At 32.2% G+C, this 23,717-nt stretch overlaps 2 protein-coding genes across 2 annotated transcripts in view; both read left to right on the forward strand.

The window, feature by feature from the left end:
* The first annotated feature begins 1,909 nt into the window (after positions 1 to 1,909).
* Positions 1,910 to 9,965, forward strand: LOC124372061 (tonsoku-like protein). Its single transcript, XM_046830422.1, has 5 exons — positions 1,910 to 2,194; positions 3,669 to 3,796; positions 7,337 to 7,467; positions 8,892 to 9,064; positions 9,848 to 9,965. Exons 1-4 carry the CDS (start codon positions 2,182 to 2,184, stop codon positions 8,962 to 8,964), a joined length of 345 nt encoding a protein of 114 aa, XP_046686378.1. The 5' UTR covers positions 1,910 to 2,181; the 3' UTR covers positions 8,965 to 9,064; positions 9,848 to 9,965.
* Positions 9,813 to 23,717, forward strand: part of LOC124372059 (tonsoku-like protein) — a 36,465-nt gene continuing 22,560 nt past the window's right edge. The window contains exons 1-8 of the mRNA XM_046830421.1: positions 9,813 to 9,965; positions 10,905 to 11,096; positions 12,373 to 12,427; positions 12,781 to 12,932; positions 14,716 to 14,865; positions 15,400 to 15,586; positions 16,505 to 16,633; positions 16,863 to 17,014. Of these exons, the coding sequence (XP_046686377.1) occupies positions 9,813 to 9,965; positions 10,905 to 11,096; positions 12,373 to 12,427; positions 12,781 to 12,932; positions 14,716 to 14,865; positions 15,400 to 15,586; positions 16,505 to 16,633; positions 16,863 to 17,014 (1,170 nt within the window). The remainder of the gene's footprint in view (positions 9,966 to 10,904; positions 11,097 to 12,372; positions 12,428 to 12,780; positions 12,933 to 14,715; positions 14,866 to 15,399; positions 15,587 to 16,504; positions 16,634 to 16,862; positions 17,015 to 23,717) is intronic.

Here is a 23,717-nt window from a genome sequence, read left to right on the forward strand (position 1 = left end):
TTTATAAGTAAATTATTAAATTTATAGTTTAAATTAGTAATGTTTAAGGAAAGAAAATAATAATTTACAGGAAGGAATTCTATATTTGAGTATCAATAATAATACTTTCAGATTAATGAATATCATAAGATTTTGGAAATATATAATATTGTGAAGACATGTGACTTGTTCTTGTGTGCGTATGCAATCCCCTGTCAAGAAATGCAAGAGTAATAAATTCTATCGCAGTGGAGGATGGAAAGTATGGTATACCTTCCACAGTGCAAGGTAAGTACAAAATATGAGACTTTGCTAGGCATGACTGGGTAGGCGAATTTGAAGAGAAAGTTAACTAGTTGTTAAGGTGTCAGGGAATTCATAAAACGATTGTAATACGCATTTCCACTTGCCCCTCTGGTAATTACCAACCTGTCACTAGCGTCTATAATCAGCTATCTGTGCAAAACAAAAACAAGTTAGTTAAAACAAAAGATTAAAATTAGTTTAATGTTTAAGAGAAATTGGCTGAATTTAAACCAATGTATGAAATAGCCATATAGTAAGAAGAAACCTAACATAGCAGCTGTTTGGTAAATCAAGTAGTTTTTTTTACCAGGATACATACCAAAGATAGCCTATTTCCCACTTTCCGAATTCCAATTACGATATGGCCTTGTTGCACGTGAAATATTTGCTATCAATCTTCAATGAATCCTCACTATACAAAAAAAGTGTCTTAGAACATTACTAGAACTTCACCATAAGAAAACTTGTAGAAATTCCTTCACACTCTTAGACATCATCTCTGTTGTCTCTTTTTATATTCATAACGCGATAATGTATGCTGTTACGGGAGAATTTGCCGAGGAATAGGTGTGGCGTTTCATCACATAAGAAATGGGATGCTCTCTAGCCTTAAAGTACATTACCTAAGGCTGTCTGAGGCCTGAGCGAAACCCCTCCTAAATGAGAGCAAAGGTGTATATTTGCATGCCAACAACCCTCCAGCCCAAAGGAGGCAGGAGTTTTGGAAATGGCTTTACACAGATGGCTCCTGGATCGACCGTATTACTCAATAAAACATTTCTTTTTAAAGAGCGTTAAACAAAAATTTGCAATATTTTGAACATCGTGTACTTAACTGAATCATATTTCTGTGACACCTGTTTATAAACTTATAAGTTGGTAAATTAAGTAATACTCATTCATTCAACCAATAAATGTGCCTCCCAAAAAGGAACATACAATTTTAATTTAAGGCACTCTATAATGTAGAGTTTAATAATTTTCAGTGCAAATTCGAGGGGTTTTAGAATTTTTAATCTTAGCATAAAGTGTATTGTAAAACAACAAGTAGGTAGAATGCGAGTACGCGACAAGTCAAATCAGATGATTAATGAACTAAACAAACGAATCATCATGAACTGATGAACTAAATTGCCATACCTTTTGTTAGCCAAATATAGTTTATATATTTATTGTATTATCATAGCTTGTTATTGTTAAATTTAACCTTCTATTTACCTTAATGTTGCATGTTATTTTTCTAACTTATAATAAATTAGAGTGTTTAACATTTTGTTGCCTCTTTTATTCGTTGCTTATTTTGAGATAGTTAAGCTGCATTGTCAATTAGTTTAAACATTACTATACTTAAATGATTTATTATTGTTATGTTTCTGGTTTATATTACGCTATCTATTTGCTTGAATAATTAATTTATGTGCATTGTAAATGGGGTTTGGAATGGATACATGATAAATCATGGATAGTGATGTCATATGTACCTACCTATATGTGCAACCCTAGTGTACAATATATTTGCTCCTCATGTCTTCTTTACTATTCCTCTATTTTCCCTGAGCATTGGTTAAAAAATATAATACGCAGAATTTCCAATTTGGCGGTAAAATGTACCTGATGTAATTGAACCTAAGAAAAATCAACAAAAACCCAACACCAAGAGATGATAAAATGGAGGGAGAACTTCGAAAGAAACGTTGCCGGGTTTTCTCAAAGAAAATAATGGAATTAAGGAAGGATTTGAAGTGGTTGATCATGATGTTAGATCAGAAGTTGTGATACAAAAGTTATAATAAAATGTGGCTCCATTGATCATTGCATATTTATCTTTGCTTAGGAGTTAATATCCTCTCACTGCTTGTGTATCTTTTTGTAATTTAGTTGTAGAACTGAAACACGATGTCGTTCCAAAGTAAGTAAACTTAGGTGTGAAAGATAACATTGCGAGAATTTAGTGGATACGTTCAATAATTTTAGAATATTGTTGATTTTCAAACTAAAATTTTAGGTTCTTTTTAACATGTTACAATAAATTAAGTTTACTTAAAAAAAAAAAATTGTATAGCACAAATTATTGTTAGTTTGCTATCACAAGATAGGATTATTTGAAACTTGTGTGGTTTCTATATAGATATTTTAGAAATAATAATTTTAAAATGTATAACTCCATTTCAATAGCCTATGTATGGTTATTCTTCTGTCGAGACACAAACATTGTTAAATTACAAATTATTTTTGTTTTAAAATTAAGCCTTTACATGACTTTAAGTTTGTTTCCCATGTTGCAGGGATTTAAACTTAACAAAATCAGATCATCATTACTTAAAAAAATTATATTTCAAACAAAATATATAAACTGCTCTCGAAGTGTGCCTATCAGGGATACTACTATATATCACAAAACAACTTTTTATTTTTCAATATTAAGGCTAAAGTTATTCGTAAGTTAATGTCCTAAGTCTACCTCAGAATTTATATAAAAAAGGTTCTTATACTAAAATAAATTGAACAAACTTAAATGTATCATAATTAGACCTTAATGCTCAATTGTAGTCTATGCTATTTATTTACTAATTCTGTTTTTACTTGTTTAAATAACAGATTATTATATTATAAAATCAGACTGTGAAAAAAACCTTAAAACAAGATGAAAAGAACAATGTTGCGCAAAGTAGAATATCGGTACCTACCATACCATATATTTTACTCAAGTTGGCTGAACGTTAGTGAAACGTATCACTTAAGGGCTAGAAAAATGTAATTTCTGTCTGTTTTGCACAAAACCTCGTAAAAAAACAGACCCATAGACTAGAAATTTTGTATGAAGCTTCATTTCTATAAGAGGTGACATTGAGTTCAATTGGTAGTGCATGTTACTTCTTGGGATTTGGTTGTTCGTGTATAAACACTTATATTGTCCTGTGGGTAACTTTGATAGAAGCGAAAAAATTGCAGAATAAATAAATTTGTAAGCAAACTGAGCATAATCATATATTTTAAACATGTGACCGTACTGAACATAGCTGTAGATGTAAAATTTTACATGCAACCGCAGCGAAGCCTGTTACTAGTTACATGGTGTGGTGGATTCTTACCTTGTCTATTTTTACAGTTGTTTTTATTCACATCCTATAGATAATAGGGTTAGGAAAAATGTTACATAGCCTAGTCTGTTTATTCATTTTGTAAGTTTTCCTTTGGCTGTTTCAGCATGCAGATATCATGTGGTCAAGTCAATAGCTTAACTAAATAAAATAAAAAATACATTAAAAATAAGTAAAAAAAAATCCTAATAGCTCACAATTATTATTTTCATTATTTCATTAAGGTATTGCAGTGTATTCAATGCTCTCTTGTTTTTATTGTGAACCCAATTTCTTTTCCAGAATGGAGGAAGAAAAAAGAAAAAGCTATCAATGAAGGAAATTTAGATGAACTATTTTTAGCATGTTCAGAATTAGCAGAGCTGTACACAAGTAAAGAAGAATTTGAGAATGCCCTCGAAGAATACAAGGTATTACAATATATCATTTATTACATTTTTAATAGATGCATTATACGTTAATTGAAATTAATCTTTTTCCTGAAAATGATGTTATCTTGATGTCACTCTCAATTTGTTATATATTCCCAAAGTTTATTGCGAGAGGTATCCCATAACATGCCCAGAAAAACATTCTACATAGCATGTCCAGCGGAATGTCTTGTCTCTAGAATGGATTTGCTTTGTAAAAACATGTAACACCTGTTTACTTATGGCTCAAATACAATTCGATTTTTGATCTGTCCACTAATAAAGTTCTACTCTAGATATAAATCGGTGTATGTATTTGTTCTTTTAACAGCTATTTCATATTTTGACAAAGGCATGAATAATAACTTAATTTGTTCCATCATTTGTCTTCTCTGTAACAAATCGAACTCATTAGTTTCTTTTGAGTTCCACTACGTCCCCAGCTAGATAGAGAAAACTTTATAGCACAAAAATGAAATATGTGTAATGTACTGGCAATTTGTTCTGCTTGCTTTGTTAGAATTTTGGGTACTTTGGTATTATCTGGAGGCAACTCTGTCCCTATCTACTACTTGTTATTACACAATAAAACATATGTTTAGATTAGGTTAATCTAATTATGAATAATTACGTTACTACTAGTAACAAAGTTAAAGTTAAGCTTTAAGAGGGTTCAAGTAATTTGAGCTTGAATTTGAGTACTATCTCTTTTGAGAGGGATGTGTTTCTTTTTTCGCCAGAAGTGTGGGGTGGTTCTGAAGTCTTCACTGATGGCAAGGGGCATTTCCGATTGGTGCTGTCCCGACCTCAGATCACCTGACAGATCATCTGATGGAGAAGTTGAATGATCTGGCATGTGGTCTGAGTAAATTGGAAATGTCGCAAATTAGAATGGGCCATCCCTCGGACTTCTGGTGAAAAATAATAACTCCCTCTAATTAATACCTAAATTCAAGTTCAGATCATGTGAGCACTCGTAAATGTTAACCTATTTTTTTTCATATTTATAATACGTATGTATGTATTTACCTACTTACATAATCTAATAATAAATAGTAGATACGGACAGAGTGGTTTCCAGATATTACTTTAAAGCACCGAGTTTTGTCACATTTCTCTGTGTTATAGTTCTTTTAAATTCCTCCCTCCCCCATTTGCCATCACAAACTATCTTCCCATTACTGGTGGCATAAAATGATGATGGCTTGAATGAAAAAAAAACCTTTCTGATGGTATAGCTTCATCATGATTTTGAAGTCTTTTTGTTGAGCACTGCATTCATCTGTGAAATACTGAACTTTTTTAACATCTGGGAATGCATTATTGATATATTCAATTGTTTTTATTGGATACAATTTTATAATAGCGACGTCATGTTTCAGATATGAAAATGAGTCAGGCTTCTTTTAATTCACTTTCATATTTTGTGTATATCCCAGTGTACAACTGATGTGTATCCAGTGTACAACTGATGTGTATCCAGTGTACAACTGATGTGTATCCAGTGTACAACTGATGTGTATCCAGTGTACAACTGATGTGTATCCAGTGATGGGAATAAACTTCATTTTGCAATAAATCTGCAGTTTTTCAGCACAGTTCATTATTACAGTGGCTTCATCAAGATGAAATTTTTTTTTAGTAATGTTTACATTAACCACAGTAGCTATAACAATCTAAAACCTGAATTATGAATTCTGAAAAGAGTATGTTCCACTTCCAGAAAGTATTTTTAGATATTTGCGATCATAATTTCAGTAAAGCATGAACTATTTTAGACCAAAAGTCGTAGCTCATAGCTTTCTTAGTAAAATAACTTATGATGTAATGTGATAGGGTCCTAGATATTTTTGATATGGAGTTAATATATCATCATGTCATGTACCCATTTTTAATTGTGATTAAGAGAATCAGCAGTTAAGTGAAATGGGGAGTAATTCTTACTTCAGGTTTTGCACTTTTAAGAGAGTTTCTAGTTCAAATATATTATATTACCAACGCCAAATTGGAGTTTGCTAATTTACTCAGAGAAACAATATTTATAGCTATATATAATTTCGTAGCGAGGATGAATTCAAAACAGTATAGATTTCTAAATTTAATGCATATAGATACTGTTATTGAAAATTAAAAATTAAAATCAACATCAGTAGTATCAACACACTTTAATAATTCTTACATTATGACGGTTGTCATCCATTCCATACTACGATGGAGTCCTATAATATTTTTGTAATAAAGTATTTCAGTGTTTTGTGTATGAGCATTTCTGGTTCGAGTGAATTTATTTCCGATGCCGATGTTGAGTTTGCTTTCGAAGATTTAAATAAGAAGTGTTGTTACTATCAAGCTTACTCTATGCATTCGCACTATAAAGTAAACATATTTAAAATATTGGTTTTATTGAATAAACATAAAATAGTGCTGTCATGACATAATGTTTTCCACATTACAGTTGATTACGTGTAACACTTTAATTTAATATTACAACTTTAATATAACAACTTTAGAGACCAAGATGGGATTTTTCATTATTAAGAATATCCATGTAAAATTTCAATATACAATCAGTTGAATAGTTTACGGTTGAAAGCAAAACAAGCAATCAAAGGCATTTTCGCATTTATAATATTATTAGGATTAAAACAGAGATGATGCATATTTATATAATTTTTATTGTATTTAGGAAATTTGTAGAAATGAAGAATTGTATTTATGAAATTATGAGATTTTTTATTGTGTTCATAGTTTGTTTGACTTTTTTTAAAGAAAGTTTAATAAAGACGTTAATTGTGTAAATTGTGTTTACATTTACAAATTAGTGAGTTATAATTAAGCTTATAATATTTTTAGGGAATAAGTAAATACATTATATGATTGATCTTAGAAATAATTTTTTTTATCTAACCATGCTTTACTATTCATCATAACACCAAAAATTGTATATGCTAAGTTTGATAGTATATAACTTCCTTTAACTAACTAACTAACTCAAAAGCTCACTGATTTTACACCCTTTTCACTATTTTAAAACTCTTACTGTACTCTTTCCAGTGGTAATACTTTTAACAGGTTATACAGTGACAGAAATTAGTCATGAGCGTTTTTTTTTAGAAACCATGTCAGATTTTGTTCGAAAATCAGCCTTTTCTACTTTAGAGCTAAGTCTCTCCCTAAAGAAAATTACTATCTAAACTCTAATTACATCCTTAATAACTGCATGAAAACCTGAAAAAATAGTCAAATTAAAAAAAATTGAATAAAAATGAGCATTTGAGAAAGAAAATCGCAGAAAATGTTAGTCTACAAAAATAGCAATATTTCATGAAACGAAGAAATTATATCTCTTGACCTAATCAATGAAGGACTGTCAAATTATTGGCAACTATCTAATGTCCATAAATGGAATAAACTTACAAAATTTCGTTGAAATCTGTGATAGTGGGTTACACCTCCTAGATGACTTAATATGGAATAACCCAACAGTTTAATATTATTATTTGCTATTTTTACTCTACTGTACTTTGCAAAATGTTGCAGGAAGCAAAAAGAGCAGCAGAAGCAGCAAACAACACTATCAATGTGGCAGTTGCCCACAGGATGATCGGTGAAGTGTATAGCAGCATGCAGAAGTATGATTTTGGCCGTAAAACACGAGTTGAAGTATTTAGGTGAGTATACATTTTATAAATCTAAAATAAACGTAAAAATTGTAAATGTATTTTTCTAGGTACATAAAAAAATTAGGCTTTCTGTTGGATGATTATTCTTTAAACCTCTGCTATATTTTACGTAATTGGAACGGCTCATTTACTATAATATTTTATGCTTACTCTTAAGTATTTAAAAGTTTTCTTCGGTCTTAACCCTTACCGAGCCAATGACGTTTACTAAACGTCATGCCTAAACTAGCGCTAAAAGCCAACGACGTCCACTGACGCAAAATCAATTTTTTATTTTAATATTATTTAAAAGCATTTCTGGGTAACAAACTTAGTAAAAACTGTCAAACAAGGTTTATCTAAACAAGAGACAATCGTTCGTGTCTATTTTGAAGATCACGACTGTTGTTCGATCGAAAAAAATAGCGGGCGGCCGGATGTTCATGAGTCTCCTGCAGAGCCTACGACGTCTACTGATGCGCGCTTAGTCCGCCTGTAGCCTTCCGTGAGGTTAGATGTTTATTCGCCCTTCCATTTTCGATCCACGGAGTTATCTTTTCAATTTTGATGTTAATCAATATTTTTAATCAATTTGCAGTGTAGTTTATGTATTATTATTATTGTGATGTAGGGCTTTATTGTCAAGTTTTTTTTTTAGTTCATTGATTTTATTTAATTTGTATATATATAAATTTTTACTATATTCTTTATATTTTCTCTAAATACAAATTACTATATGCTTGTTTTTTGTAAAATATAACAATAATTGTGTTCAACTATTGTTAATTTTATATATGAACATATAGAATGTCAAAATTAAATTTGTTCAGTGAAATTATGATTTTACCATTTTTTTGGCTGTAAATTAACAATAAAGAGTGAAAAAAAATATTTTGTCGTTTTTTTTACCTGTTATGTTATAAGAATTATAAAAAAAATTGGTTTTGGTATGTGGGAATTTTTTTATTTTTAAGGTGTATGGCTCTTAGGAGTAGTTTTGGTTATTTATTTGTGGCTCGCTAAGGGTTAAGATACATTTTGAACGTCTTCCAAAATGCTGATAGAAAGAGACGTAAATAAATAATTCTGTTCCAAAAAATAAATCTTTAGAAAGTTCTCTTCTATGCTACAATACGTTTTGAATGTCTTCTAAAATGGTGGTGGAATCAGTATTCATCATGACCATGCTAGAGTTAAAAAGTTCCAATTTTAAATAAAGAGGAACCTATATACTAAGTTTCATGTCTGTAGGATCTTTCTATTGAGAATTATTGCACAAATGAACAGACAACAACACAATTTTAAGAAGGATATGTTGGGTCCTTAATAAAAGGATTCTGTATTGTGGCTTCCATCCTATCCTTTCTCTAATTTTTTATATAATTTTTCCTCTTCGTTAAATACTAAGATAATAATGAGATACGTGATTGCAGAGTTTGGCCAGGTCGAAGAATGACTCGGTGGAGGAGCAGAGAGCTCTTGCAAACCTCGGCCACATGTACCTGATAAAAGCTGATACGTTTGCTAATCCTGATTCTGCTGAGAGGCAAGATACGCTCGGAAAAGCCAAGAAATATTGTCTGCAGAGTCTCCAGGTTTGCGAGAAGTAAGTAATCTTTTCAATTTGCAGGGTTTTGTTTTTAAATCAAGCAACCTCAATCTTTATTTTTGTCATTCAATTGAATATTTTTTATTTACTTGTGTAAGTATCCATTCACACTGGAAGTAAGCGCAAAGATTCTTTTAGGACTGAGTGCAATGAGAGGTTTTTTTGTTGTCTTAGGACAAGAAGCTGAAAAATTTTACTTGGTCCTATAAGGACCTTTGTGCTGCTTCCGGAGTGACAGGATATTCTGGTTCGTTAAAGTTGGGGTAGGGGCCACCTTTGTTAAGATTCTTGAGGAATGATTTTGTGCATTAATCTCGAGTCATGTATCTTTAGAAGAAGGGGAAGTCTGCTCTGTATGAACTTCTCCAGTCAAAGCAGGCAGGGGTGGCAAACCCTTATGTGTAGAATAGCAACAGCCCTTAACATATAGGGAGCCTCACCAACTCCAACAGTCATCCCCTGCAGTAGACTAGAAGTATCGATATACCTTTGCATCCCAAAATCTCAACATTTGTGGTTAATGACATCCCAGATTTAAGTGACACATCGGATTTTGCTGTACCCAGTATAGGTTAAACTGGAAGGTAGAAGCAAGCCAGAAGTAAACCCTAATGGGGATAGGGTTTTACCAGCTTCTTCTCCCAAGTAAAGAAATAACAATTCAGTAGCTCTTTAACTTGTATCATTACAGGTAACTGGTTTGAAAGACAAAGTGTAAATGTAGTGACATTGCTTTATGGAAATGATGATTGCGACATGTTTTTCCGTCTCTGTTTTCAGGCTGAGTAATGTGAATAAGAAGGAGCTGGTTGAAATGCAAGCTCGGTTGTACCTCAACCTCGGTTTGATCGCGGAGCAACAGGGTGAGGCCGAAGCTGGTGTCAGCTACCTCAACAGGGTCAGTAAACGAGCAAACTTGCCATCGTTATCACTTTTTTTAAACTTATTTTTTCAAATGATAATTTAGTAAATGAAATGTCCTAGATCTCCTTATTTTTTCAAATCTTGGTGTGTCATCAATGATGAAATAATTGAATTCGTAAAAAGAATTCCAGTTGTAATTTACTTTTGATTAATTCATAACGTAAAAATATTGTGACACTGGTTTAGTTGACATTAAATTATGTCTGCAGGATTTATTTATTTATATTACAAAGTTTTTCTGAAACAAACAAGACATACAAAGACATACTAATATTTAAAATCTCAAATTATCGAATAAAATTCTATTCAATACCAGTCCTATCTTACTAATATCTGGATCAATCGGATTTATTTGCTAGAAGGCTTTTGAATAAGTGTTTTTTTATGGTACAAAAAAAAACATAACCTGTGAGTTAAATGTACAAACTGTGCTTTTCAAACGTTCTCATGATACATTGCGGACAGACATGCATTATTTTTTTTACCATCCTGAGTCAGTAGCTTAGCTAATTGCAGAAATGAGTAAACTTCAGGATTGTTTTTTCTGTTGAATAGCAACTTTTTGTAATGTAATGTATTTTTTAAACTTGTTTTCTGCTCAACAGTTGATCTGCTGAGTAAGATTTTTTTACTCAGTTTTTTAGTTTATTTATTGAGATTTACAATCACTAAGCCATTAACTTATACGTTATTTTCCATGAATTACTGTAATTTCTAATTTTTTTATCACTTTATTTTTAAGGAATCTAGGTTATAGCAAACTGTGCAGAAACGAAATGTTACAATCCATTTTGAATTACCGATCATTTTCCTGCTTACATGGAACAATATGAATAAATTTCAGCTTAGACGCAGCTTTAAAATAACTGTTTTGGTACTTAGTGTTTCTTATTTTAGTGTATTTCTTGTGCAGGCAATCAATCTATGCAAGAGTATGGACATCTGGGAAATCCTGTATCGTTCTTACAACTCACTAGCCTGCCTCTTCCAGCACCAGTCTAACCATGCTCGAGCCCTGGAGAACTTCGACAAGGCCATGAATGCCGCACAACGGCTTCAATACAAGAACCAACACATCTGCGATTTGTTACTGCTGAAAGCTGATGTTAGCAAAGAGACTGAGTTATTTTTTTGCATGATTTAGAATTAGTCTAGACGGATAATTACAACCGGATAGGTTCAAATCTTCACTTACTATAAATAAATAAGGTTAAAATTGTGTTTTGCCTTACTTTTTCATTATAAAAATGGAATTCAGTTCAAGGACTCAAGTTTCCCATCATGAAATCTATTATGTCAAGTAAATGACATTAAAATTCTATTATGTCTTGTCAAAAGAATGTCACAAAATCAAATTTCTGTATTACACTTAAAACTGAATATGAACAATGAAACTTAAAATTGAGATGTTTGTAGACATACATAACATTGATTGAAAATACAATCTGAATTATTAATTATTTTTTTGTAATTGATGTATATTTTGTATCTTTAAGTGTAATAGTTTTTTGTAATCAGAGGTAAAGTTATTTTGTAAAAATAGAATAAAAAAACATAAATTAAATTTTTATGTTCCAGGATATGGAATAAATCTAAATTTTAATTAATTACATAGGCCTAATCCAAACTACATATAATTGTTTTATTTCAAACAAGCTAGATTGCCATTATATATTTTTAGAGCTCTTTGTGGTTCTACTCCCCTAATACACCTCATAGTTGTGCCACTGAGTAACCTGTCTACCTATCATGTAATCAAAAGAGAATCACGTAAATCCAATATATGTATATACGTATCCAATACACGTATTTTACGTTTATTGTAAAATTGTTTGTACAACACTGTTTATACAATACCTAAGCTCACAGTCCTTTAACCTGTTTCTTTGGATTTTTACTGAAAATGTGAAAAAATTCCAATTTATTTCACTTTTGCTAAGTTTATGTTGTTTTTTCTACATTAGAAAAATAATGGCAAAAGACTTTAGTAGAGAATACATGCGATACCTCAAGAGTTTGTGAAAAATGAAAGTTGTCAAATAAGTAAACAAGAGTAATTAGAAAGCTTGAGGCAAAAATGTTAGGAGAAATTGGTAGGTAACCAGTAAGATGCATCTAAGTGTTCTTACCTTGTATTATTTCTTTTCTCTCACTTTCTGCGAGAAAGGCGTTAATGATGAAATATCAGTTGTTCTTGCTAAGTACCACATCTCTTACTGGTTCTTTATCAATTTATCTTAACGAAATAAGTGAATAGTAGATTTATAGGTGTGGTTTCTCCGAAGTAACTATTCATTATTGTTTAACTAAAATTTTGATTTTGTTTCAGGTGCTTTTTAATTTGCCTGATTTTCGAGGTGCTAAGCAGTGCCTCTTAAAAGCGTACAATTAAAAACACTGCAAACCGCAGAGAAGTTGAAAAGAAATTAAGAACTGGTACGTTCATCTATATTCAAATGTTCATAAAATACAATGGAACACGCATAATTAAGCAGAACGTGTTCATTGGCATTTTCGGTTTAATAACCAAATTGAAATTGATTGCATGCGATTTTTAGCATTGGAAATAGATCAAAATCTTTTGTGGAATTTGCATTTCAATAAAATTATACCTAATATCTGGGAATATTACTTTATCAAGATTGAACAATTTTGTAGATAGTCGTAGTGGAGCAAAATTTTTTTGTTCCCTCCTTTTTTCTACAACACGGTTTACTAAAGAATTTAAATACTTTCATCTTTTCTTTTATTACAAAATGTTAATAAAAATATATATATTTTTGTCGCAGTGGCAGCAGTGAATCGATTCGAGGAGCAACTTCTCAACACTCCAGACTTTGATTTGGCCACCAAAAAGTCTCTTTATGAGTCGCTGGGAGATGGCTGTGCCGGCATGAAAAGTTATTCTAAAGCCCTCGAGTACTATTACCTCATGTTAGAGGTCAGTTAAGCTATGTCAAAAGTAGGTTAGGCATTTAACATTAATGCTTTAAAAAAATATATATATTCCTAAAAAATACAGTAGATAAATATAACTAATATCAACATCATTGTGTTTACTTTTGTGTCGTTTTGAACATAAACATTACATAAATGGAATAAATCAAATTAAAATATTCTTTTTTATAGTAAATTTTGAGTTTAGCTTCATTTTACCTTTCACTATGTGTGCAATGTCTGAATTCTGACATCGTCAGAGACTTGACTTGTATAGTCAATTGAGCACCTATTGAGACAGTGAGAATACATTTTTATCTAGATTACACTGGATGGCTACTAGGTAATTCAGACAGACCTCTTTTGTAGTCTACGTGTCTCTGACATTGAAACGTGTTAATTTTTTACATCTCCATCATCGACCATTTTGGATCTCTTTAAACGAATGTGGATTCCAGTTTCTAGGAGTGTTAATCAAGATGAATTTTACTGTCATTAAACACATGGCAATAGGCAAAGTCCAAAACAGTTTTTATAAGTCTTTGACAATCTCAGATTTCAGACACTGCACTAAGTGGAAAGTGAAACGTTGCTAAACTCAACATTTGGGTAGAATCAATCCTTTCACCAATAGCTACATTACTCTATTGTAACTTTTAAATGTGCATTATCCTTAAATTGAGTTTTATGAAGGAATTTTCAAAATTAATTTAAATTAATTATATTTTATTTTTGAATTGAAACAATGCAATCACATAGTAAGATAAAAATATTATGTAGATTTGTATTAATTGATTAAACACAAAATTGCAGTTGGTTTGCTATTTTTCTCAACCACCAATTTCGGAGTGGATGCTTAGTTGAAACATTCATATTACAAGCAACATAAATTATTTCACTTTTTTAAACTAAAGCCAGGTATATGAAGAGGGTGTTTTTTTAAACCATTGTCAGTGTAATCGACCTAGCCATGTAACTTTCTCAGTGTTTCCGTTATACTTTTGCTTCTTTAGGTTTAGAAATTTGCCTAATGCAAGGCATTTCATTTAAGCACTTTCAGGAACTTTAGTTTTTTTTGGAGGTGGAAAAATTTTTATTTAAATATATCACACTATATTTATGGTTTTGGCTATCTATAAATAATGTACAATAATAGTACATAAAATGTCAAATAATAATATGAGTTTACACTAATTTGAATCTGCTTGTCTTCATTATATAATGTTTCTTTTAAATTTCTTAAACGTAATATGGTTTTGTCAATAAATTTTGTGTTTAATTTAAATTTGAATTGTAACTTTTTTTATTTGTATTGTTACAAATAATACTTTGTTACAAGGGAAAATTACAAATCCACAATTAAATTAGCCTACTTTTCAACATAATTTTAAGGTATAAGTACAAAACTTATTCAGTGGAGGGAATATTCATGAATATAAACATAGAAGTATTTTTTTTTTAAGATTGTGGATTTTTTTTAATGTGAGTATTTTCTGTATCTGTAATAACTATTTGATGACCAAAAAGAATTAACATAGTATCATCATTAAAACATTACAGTTTTTTAGTTAAGTGTTCATTGGTATCTTTTGTGGTTTCAATGTAGATACAATTAAAAAGCACAAATTCATCTAACCTATGAAGTTCCTGATTAACCAGAAAATATATTTTTTTTAACATATTTTTTGGCGGGGTCTTTCTAGACTGATGGAATGGTTGGAAAGTTAAGGAGATACTTGTTTATGGTTTCCTGTTGTCTTTTAATTTCGAATTTCCTGTTGAAACAGACTGCAAAGAATATGGGAGAGACAGGAGATCAGCTAAGGCCCTGTTACGTTTTCCTTGTCCCAGACTTACAAGGACAAACAAGCAGTACAGTCTTTGCCATCAAGTATTTCAATGAAGAGCTCAAGTTGAACAGCAACAATCCAGTTGAAGTATGTTGACCAATTTTACAATTTTTATATTAATTGTTAACTGTGTAATATATGTAATCAAATGGAAATCTAGTAATCCTCTCGAGTAACACAAGAACAAGAGACATCCCAGGGTCGAACCCTGGAGTACACCTACCGCGCACTTGGCTGGTTGCAGCTTTGACAATTCTTTAACCCTTTGAATGCCAATGTCTGATTTTAACCGGATGTTCGGGGAAAAAAATCACTAAAAATCGAAAACGTTAGATTTTAAAATTAATATCATATTAAATTGTTTGTGAAGAACTGTTCTTTTCAAAATAAATTGTTATAGTACACTTCCGATCAATTGACTTTAACAAAAATCAATCTAGAACTCGCATATAAACATTTTTGGTTGACATTGCTACCGGAAACAATGTGACATTAGGTCCGTAAATGTTGTAAACTCACTCATTATTGAAGATAAGGATGTACATTTTCATATATTTTAATTTTCACTGTTTATATATTGTAATAGATAGTTGTAGAGACTTATTTTGACGAATGTGACAGGCATGCAAGACGACTCTGAACATAGCGGAAGTATTGGAGATCAAGGAGGCGGATGTGGAAGAGATACTGGAGGTGTACCGACAGGCTCTCAGCCTGGCTCAGACCGCCAAGGATCACAGACTGGAGGCCAGAGCTCTGTCCTCCTTGGTGCAGGTGCTTCGAGACAACAATCGGCTCTCTGACTCCAGTGAGTGGGCCAATACGAGGACTAAAATAAATAAATTTAGTCAGTTTGTTTTTTTAAATGCGTTTTCAGTTCGCTATACTAGTGATAACTTGTATACAATCTATCAGATTAGTACTCATGTTTATTTATTGGTATAAATGTTCAGATCAATTGTGTTTGTGGAACAGAAGTTCCTACATCTAACATTTCATACAACATAACTCGAAGTTCATCTTCTCAATGATTGTTTGTGCCGAATTTCAGTGGACATTGAGAAAAATAATAATAATAAATCTTTATTGTCACAAACGTTTCATAATAATATAGCACAGCTATAAAACAGATGACATTGTCAAATATAACCTACTATATGCTTGTTTGAGTGAATCCAAACCATCAAACACAAAATACAATAAAACAACGCAAAACAGCAATAAAACACAATAAAACAGGGTATTAATTAATTCTTCATAGGAAAGCAATATGTCAACTTGTAAACCTACTTAAAAATATAAATATCAACATTAACAAACAGTAATACAGTGCCTAAAATTTAAAAAATGTCATTTAAAACCTCACATTATAATATGTTTTTTTCAAGTAACAACTCCTTAATGTTATCTCGGAATGTGCCTAAATATATTAATTCCTTAAACCTTGAAGGTAATTTACTGAAAAAATTTTTCCCGATTTAGGATAGTGTCTTTTCCACCACTTTCAGATGACATTTGGGATATTGAAAATTAGTTTTATACCTGGTATTATGACTGTGTTTATGGTTTTTATTAAAAAGGTTGTTGTAATTATACTGCACTGTTAATAACGTTTTGAACATTATTAGTACAGTTTTAATTTAACTTAATTTAATTTATTAATTAATTTAACTTAATTTAATTTATTAATTAAATTAAAAATAATTTAATTTTAATTGTTTTACAGGAAAATTGGAAGTTGAGTTGGAGAACCTGAGAGAAAAGTTTGGCCCTCTTTCGTCAGACTCTGAGGGTGATGAAGAGGACGAGAATACTCCAGATATTGGGGCTGATATTTGTATTGAAGAACTGTCAGGTAGATATGGTTTGGAAATTTATATTGAGCATGTCATTTTGTCATTCCAATTTATTGAGTGATTATAAATTTACAGATTGAAAATTTGAGATTGACTTAGTTTGTCAACATTATACCTTTATTTAATACTGTAACTTTACATATCCATTTCATCGCAGTTTGTAAGTTTAGTTTTTCTTGTTTTTAATTTCTTAACATTTATCAGTAAAAATAAAGGAAAATGTTTTAGATGTTGAATTGGAAGAGGGAAATGAAAATGCAGTTAGGACTCGCAAGAAGTGCCCCACAACAAAGTTCAGGCGTAATGAAAAAGGGGAATTTCCACTCCACACAGCATGTATCAGTGGAAATTTGGCGCTTGTCAGAAAACTTCTGGAGCAGGTACTTAGAGTTAAGTAATCTTTGTTAACCCTTATAAGGCCAGGCACCGATATATCGGTGTCCCGATTTACGTTTCAAAACGGCCATGCACCGAATTATCGGTGTTGGAATTTAACTATGAAAACGGCCACGCACCGATCTATCGGTGCCGGCTTTTCTATTCCGAAACGGCCACGCACCGATCTATCGGTGTCATACATTTTTATGTAGGACGTTTTTAATTTTCAACTATTTGAAATCAAATTTCCGTATAATGAAAAAGGAAGAGGCATAGTTTATATTCATTGTATTCAAATAATCGGGAACTGTCATTTTTTTTATTGTGTCAGCTGTTGAACATCGGCGATATTCTGTTGGCTGTGTTTAATGCAGCTGTGAATTGCCGCGCTATTTTCAGTTCTGTCTGTTGACGTCTGCTGTAAGAACGACAATCAAGTAATAGTCTTCTGAGTTTGTTATTCTATATACGTAAATGAATATATTGTGCCGATTATATTATGGCATGAGTTTTCTAAAGTTCGTGAGTGAAGAAGATCGTTCACATAATGAAGACGTAATAGATGTTTAACCCTACTTCTGTAGTGAGTTGGCTTGTGTTAACCTATTATTTCTGAGTGTCAAAAAGACGTAAGATGTTGTTGGTAGTTTTGTTTGCTTTATTTGCATGTTTTGTTTAATTTATTTGCATGTTTTGTTTGTAAAATGAGTAAGAAACAAAGATGTGTGTCACCTGCCAGTGAAAATACTATACTAAACAGTCTAATCGTGGCAGGTAACAACGTTATTGACAATGACATCTCAGATTCAAGTTCAGACGAGACTGATACAGATGATTTCATAGATGATACTGATGAGGACCCTACATTTGATCCTGTTGAATATGGTCGTCCTGGACCTTCAGGGAATAAAAGACAGTTCTTTAGGCCAGATAGACCTGATCCCCTTGATTTGTCATCTGATTCCTCAGATGAAGATTTAAACCAACAGCCCTCACTTCAAAAACCAAACCTTGAGTTAAGGGGAGTTGAACGGTCCATAAGGCCCAATGTTAAAATAAGGTAACTTTATGTACCTTTTTCTCAGAACTCATAACAGTTAGGAAGTTGAAAATTTTACATAAGGTGTAGGATATAATATTGTATTTATACCTCTAAAATCTTTGTAAAATAATTGATACAACTAAAGAAAATATTTTTTTATATTTGTGTTATTTTTTATTTTTATATTTTAAGATAAAATATTTTTCTAAATATTTATTTATTGATGAAATTTGATAAAACTAGAGCTACATACTTCTAAAAGGCTACTTTATAACCAGTAAAAATTTCATGTGTGTAGCATTTATAGCTTCTGAGAAAAAGGTACATATATATTAAAAACCGGTAATTTTCAAAAACAGCGGAAAACAAAAAATCAAAATAATTATAAGTTTATATTACCTTTAGAAGCCTCCAGGACAGTAGCTACCATCCATTTCCTATTCCTCACCTAATAACTGTCTCCTTTTCTTTATTCTTGCTTCCTTAGTCATTGACTCTGCTTTCAGATCTGCCTTCCTCATCCTGACTTCATCGAGGCTCTTCAATGTGCTTACGGTGTATTTGCCACAGTCTTTTTATTCCTAACTCCTTTAAAACCTTGATCCTTCCAATGTTACCTTCATTGAATGTTAGAACAGCATCATGAACACCTAATACAAGAGTCTCTCTTCCAACAAACACATTTTTTGGGATTCGGTTCCACACTACATTGTTGAAAGATTCGTTCACGTTCTGGGTTTTACCGTGAAGACATTTTTTTAGTAGATCTAATCTTGACAAAATCTCTGTATGTAGGTTTTATTGCTGTCAATACAGCTTGAGGTAGAGAATGTTTTGTGATTGTAGGTAATTTTTTCTTCATTTACTTCTGCTAACCTGTATTTGCACCAGGTGTTAGGAGGCGGAGGGCAAAGTTGATGCGAAATTTATTATGTAGTCTTATATTTGAAAAATCATAGAAGCTCAACGGAAAGTCATTTTTATGTAGGGATTGCAGTAAATTGTTCAGAAAGAATCAAATAATAAAATAAAAAATAAAAGTGAAAAAACATTTTTTTTACCGATTTTTGCGTTCAACTCCCCTTAAACTGTAACAATAGCCTAGGCCTAGTCACACCACCTAATAGGAGTAGGAGAAGAGGTAGGCCTACCAGTAATAGGAATCGTACACCACCTCATACAAGAGTGTGGGTTGATGTAGAGGAAGGTAATGACCCTGGTCATGCTCACCAATTTTCTTTCCATGGACTCCCAGGTCCAAAACATTGCCCCCCACCGGAGTCTAAGCCTATTGAGTACTTACAACTTTTTGTTTCAACAAACCTTATTGAGACTTTTGTGAAAGAAACTAACAGATATGCTGATGCATACATATTAAATCATACACAAGCCTATTTAAACAATTGGAAAAAAGTGTCTTTCATAGAAATGAAAGCTTTTTTAGCTGTAATCCTAAATATGGGCATTATCAAAAAGCCAACAATTGATAGTTATTGGTCTAGTTCATCTTCCCAACAGTCATCTTGGTTCGGAAAAATGTTTAGCAGAAATAGGTTCGAGTTAATCTTAAAATTCTTCCACACTGTTAACAACAACACTCTAGCTGAACATGGTACACCCGAATACGATCCTTGTGCGAGATTTCAACCTCTAATAGACCATACAAATAGAGTGTTTAGACAGTATTACAGCCCAAACCAGGACATATCTATTGACGAATCTCTAATCGGAACAAAAAACCTTACCCAAATATTGCAATATTTGCCAAATAAAAAACATCATAAGTGGGGTATTAAGCTCTGGGTACTATGTGATGCAGTGACTCATTATTGTTTAGGGTTTCACTGTTATAAAGGGGCAAAAAGTGAATCTGAAAAGGCAGAAATTAATAAAAAAGGTCTTGCTCATGTTGTAGTTGTTAGGCTACTAGAAATGGGGAATTATTTACATAAAGGACATCATTTATACCTGGACAATTTCTTTACAAACATCCCTCTTGCAGATTATCTTTATTCTAAAGAGACATTTGTCACCGGAACCATTAGAAAAAATAGACTTGGAGTACCAACTGAATTTTTGGGGAAATACAAAGTTGGGGAGAAAAAGTATATGAGAAGTGCTGAATTGTTAGGACTAGCCTACAGAGAGAAGGCAACTCAAAAATCGCAGGTAGTACTCATATCCACTAACTCAGAGGCTAGCAATGTCCAAAGGAGTAAAATTAAGAGAAATAAAGTAATTATAAAGAAAAAACCAAAGATTATAGACCAGTACAACCAAAACATGGGTGGTATTGATACAGCTGATCAAATGCTATACTCATACTTAGACGAGCGGCGTACATGTAAATACTGGAAAAAAGTCACTTTCAACATCATTTCCCGTATGGTACTGAATGCCTATATATTGTATAAAAATAATTGCACAACCGGTAAACCAATGACTAGACTTAATTTTACTATATCAGCAATTGAGAGTCTGTCTGAAGATTGGCTTTCCACAAAAGATATGCCTGCAAATCTAATTGGTGGAGGTGACAGTCCTGTTGGAGGATTTGGTCTCAATAAAATTCCTGACAAGAAGGAGAAACATTGTGCAGTTTGTTGCAAAAAAAGAAATGCAGATGGCTCAAGGGTGAGAAGGAGGACACGGACAATGTGTTTACGCTGCAAACAAGGTGTGCATGCAGAGTGCTTTCAAAGTCATAAGTGTGTGTAGTTGAGAAAGGTTTAAGCTAAAGTGTACATATGGTAGGCTAGGTGTATTGTATAGATACTCTTAATGTGATATGTGATACATGAAACTAAAAATTGTCCTTTTTATATGTAACTCTGTAATTGCAAAGTCTTGTAAATATGAACAACAAACAATCTTTAATTTTACAAAAAGAAAACTAGGCTAGGCCTATATATGGATTTTTCCAGTTATTACGGTAAGTATCATTAAAATATATTCTATATATGCATGGGTGTGTTTTCTTGTTTTTCAATCAGTTGTACAAATTTTATTAACTATACATAAGTATGTCACTAAACCTTAAAATGTGTTCGGACAAATTATTTATAAAGTGACATAAAATCCTTATTTATTGTGCAAATCCCTTCAAATATTTATTAATTATACAAAAAATTGTATAAAATCAAAATTTAGTAATAAAATTACCTAAACATGATTTTTATCTTACTTATTTCAGTCTAAACTTAAAAAAATTAAATAAAAGAATTATAAATTTAAAAAAAAATTAACATTATAAATTTATATGGTCAAGTATAATTATACTATAAATATTGCTCAGTATATCAGCTTTAACATGTTCTATATATGCATGGGTGTGTGTATTCTTGTTTTTTTATCAGTTGTATAAATGTGATTAACTGTACACAACTATGTCGCCAAACCTGTAAAATGTTTTCGGACGAAATATTTTTAAAGTGACATAAAATCCTTATTTATTGTCCAAATCCCTTAAAATTTTTACCAATTACACAAAATAGAGTATAAAATCGAAATTTAGTAATAAATATACCTAAACATAATTTTGTGTCCTACTTATTTTAGTCCAAACTTAATAAATAAATATAAAATTTAAAAAAATCTAAACTTAACAAAATATACACATCATATAATTACATGGTCAAGTATAATTTTATACTAGAAATATTGCTTAGTATATCAGCTTAAAAATAATACCAAACATTACTAAGTTAGAGCATGTTTTGCCTGAGTTACAATGTGTTTTGTAAATGCATGTAAAAGTAGCAAATTGAAGCTGGCCATAGAGCATCAGTTTTCTTATATATCTGCTGGCTCTGAACATTGCCTTTGTGGTAGGTTGACTTCGTTTGCCCAGTGGGAGGCGAAAGATCTTCTCTTGGGTTCGTGGCGAGGAAGGTTGTATAAACTTTCAAAATAAAACAACGGAGTCGAACCAATAAATGATTTATTAAAATTTAGCACACTCTTTGGATTAGATTAATAAAATAATTAGGTTTGATTAACACATAATTACAAATTTAGAATTTGGCTTCCGAAAAGTTAAAATATGGATAGAGAGAGAGAGAGGGGGAGAGGGCCTAAGTTAACGTCTGTCGCGTTCCGCACAAGTTAGCCGACTCTCCGAGCATCACCTCAGCATCGCCCGATCTTCCCGCCGCCAAGGCTCCGGACCAATCAGAGGGCGTTTCGTCTTAGGATGGTACTCTGAGAGGTGCTGCCGCCTAGGCGATTCATTTAGTAATTAACAAAGTACATGGTGCTTTTAGACTGCTCAAGGCCTGCGTACAACACAACTATTGCTGATTTCAGCGCATTCCGTACACGTGGCTGCGACAACACCGGCGTTGTCGCATCACCGCGGCTTCAATTTAATGCATATACAGGGTGTGGCAGAACTCCTGTCCCTTTCTTCTGAAGTGGCCTTAAGGCCTATATGTTTCTATATTAATCCGGATGGCACTTGATGTGTACGGCAGCATTGTTACATATTGTGGAGGTCTTACCAGTATAAAGGTGGTTAAGATAATCACTAAAGTAACAATAAGACATTCTCGTAGTATTAGGTTAAACTAATTTATTCGTTAAAATTTTGGGGCGTTAACACCGAGGTGTCACACTCCCCCCACCTTTAGATCATGCTGCCCTCAGCATTGAGTACTTGTAGAGTACCGAAGAGTTCTTATTGTGCCTCCCATCCTAGCCAAACGTACAACTGCCACCCAGTTTACATCTGATCCCTTCCCCTTTTTTTTTTTTTAATTGGTATGCCACAGGTAGATGCATTGAATTGATAGTGGAAAAGAAAATTTGAAAAAGCTTCAACATTACTATTAATACTGGGGACGGATTTTTGACTCGAAAATTAAATTCAGACACCTATTCGCGACTTAGGCCTTCTCTCTTTACAACATTTACATAATATTCTCTTACTCACTATCACAACGGTCTCTCTCTTTATACTATTACCGAACTACATACATACATATATATGGCTTAAAACCAAAACACACCCAAGTTAAAATATCAAAACACACAATTACAAAAGAAAAACTTAGGATCTCTACAAGAAGAAATAAAAACATGTCATGAATAACAGAAAATGAAAGAAACTTAACACTATAGACTACCTAGTTCTTACTAAGGTCAAAGGACCAGTCTCCCTTAGGCTAACAAATTCTTAAGATCTAAGATTACTAGACATTCAAACGTCTACAACCATTATGACATCCCATTACGACATTACAACAAATACATTGGCATCGCAATAGCGACAATACAATATGTGATTGAAATTAAGCTAACAGGGTGACTGTCGAAAATGTTATTTTTTTTTTTTTTTTTTTTTTTGTTTTGCCACTCTGGGTTAGTGCACTTCATGTACCCTTAAAAGAAAACCAATTATAACAAAGTAATTGTTCCAGGCACATGTATCATAATTTGGAACGCTACTCCCTCATTCTTGGATAAGCCTCATGAGATTTCACTTGGGGCCGGTTGCCTCGGTCACCCCTAATTTTGAAAGTCACCCGGACTGGTCCCTTGTAAAAGATACAGTAAAATAGGAAATTCAGTAATTGTAAACTTAACACTAAATGGAGCTGCTCATCAGGCTTACATAGAATTTCTATCAAGCTGCTAAGGCACCAACCAACAATTACTGAACTCTA

The sequence above is a fragment of the Homalodisca vitripennis genome, unplaced genomic scaffold (genome assembly GCF_021130785.1).
Source record: "Homalodisca vitripennis isolate AUS2020 unplaced genomic scaffold, UT_GWSS_2.1 ScUCBcl_2468;HRSCAF=7267, whole genome shotgun sequence".
Taxonomy (NCBI): Eukaryota; Metazoa; Arthropoda; class Insecta; order Hemiptera; family Cicadellidae; genus Homalodisca; species Homalodisca vitripennis.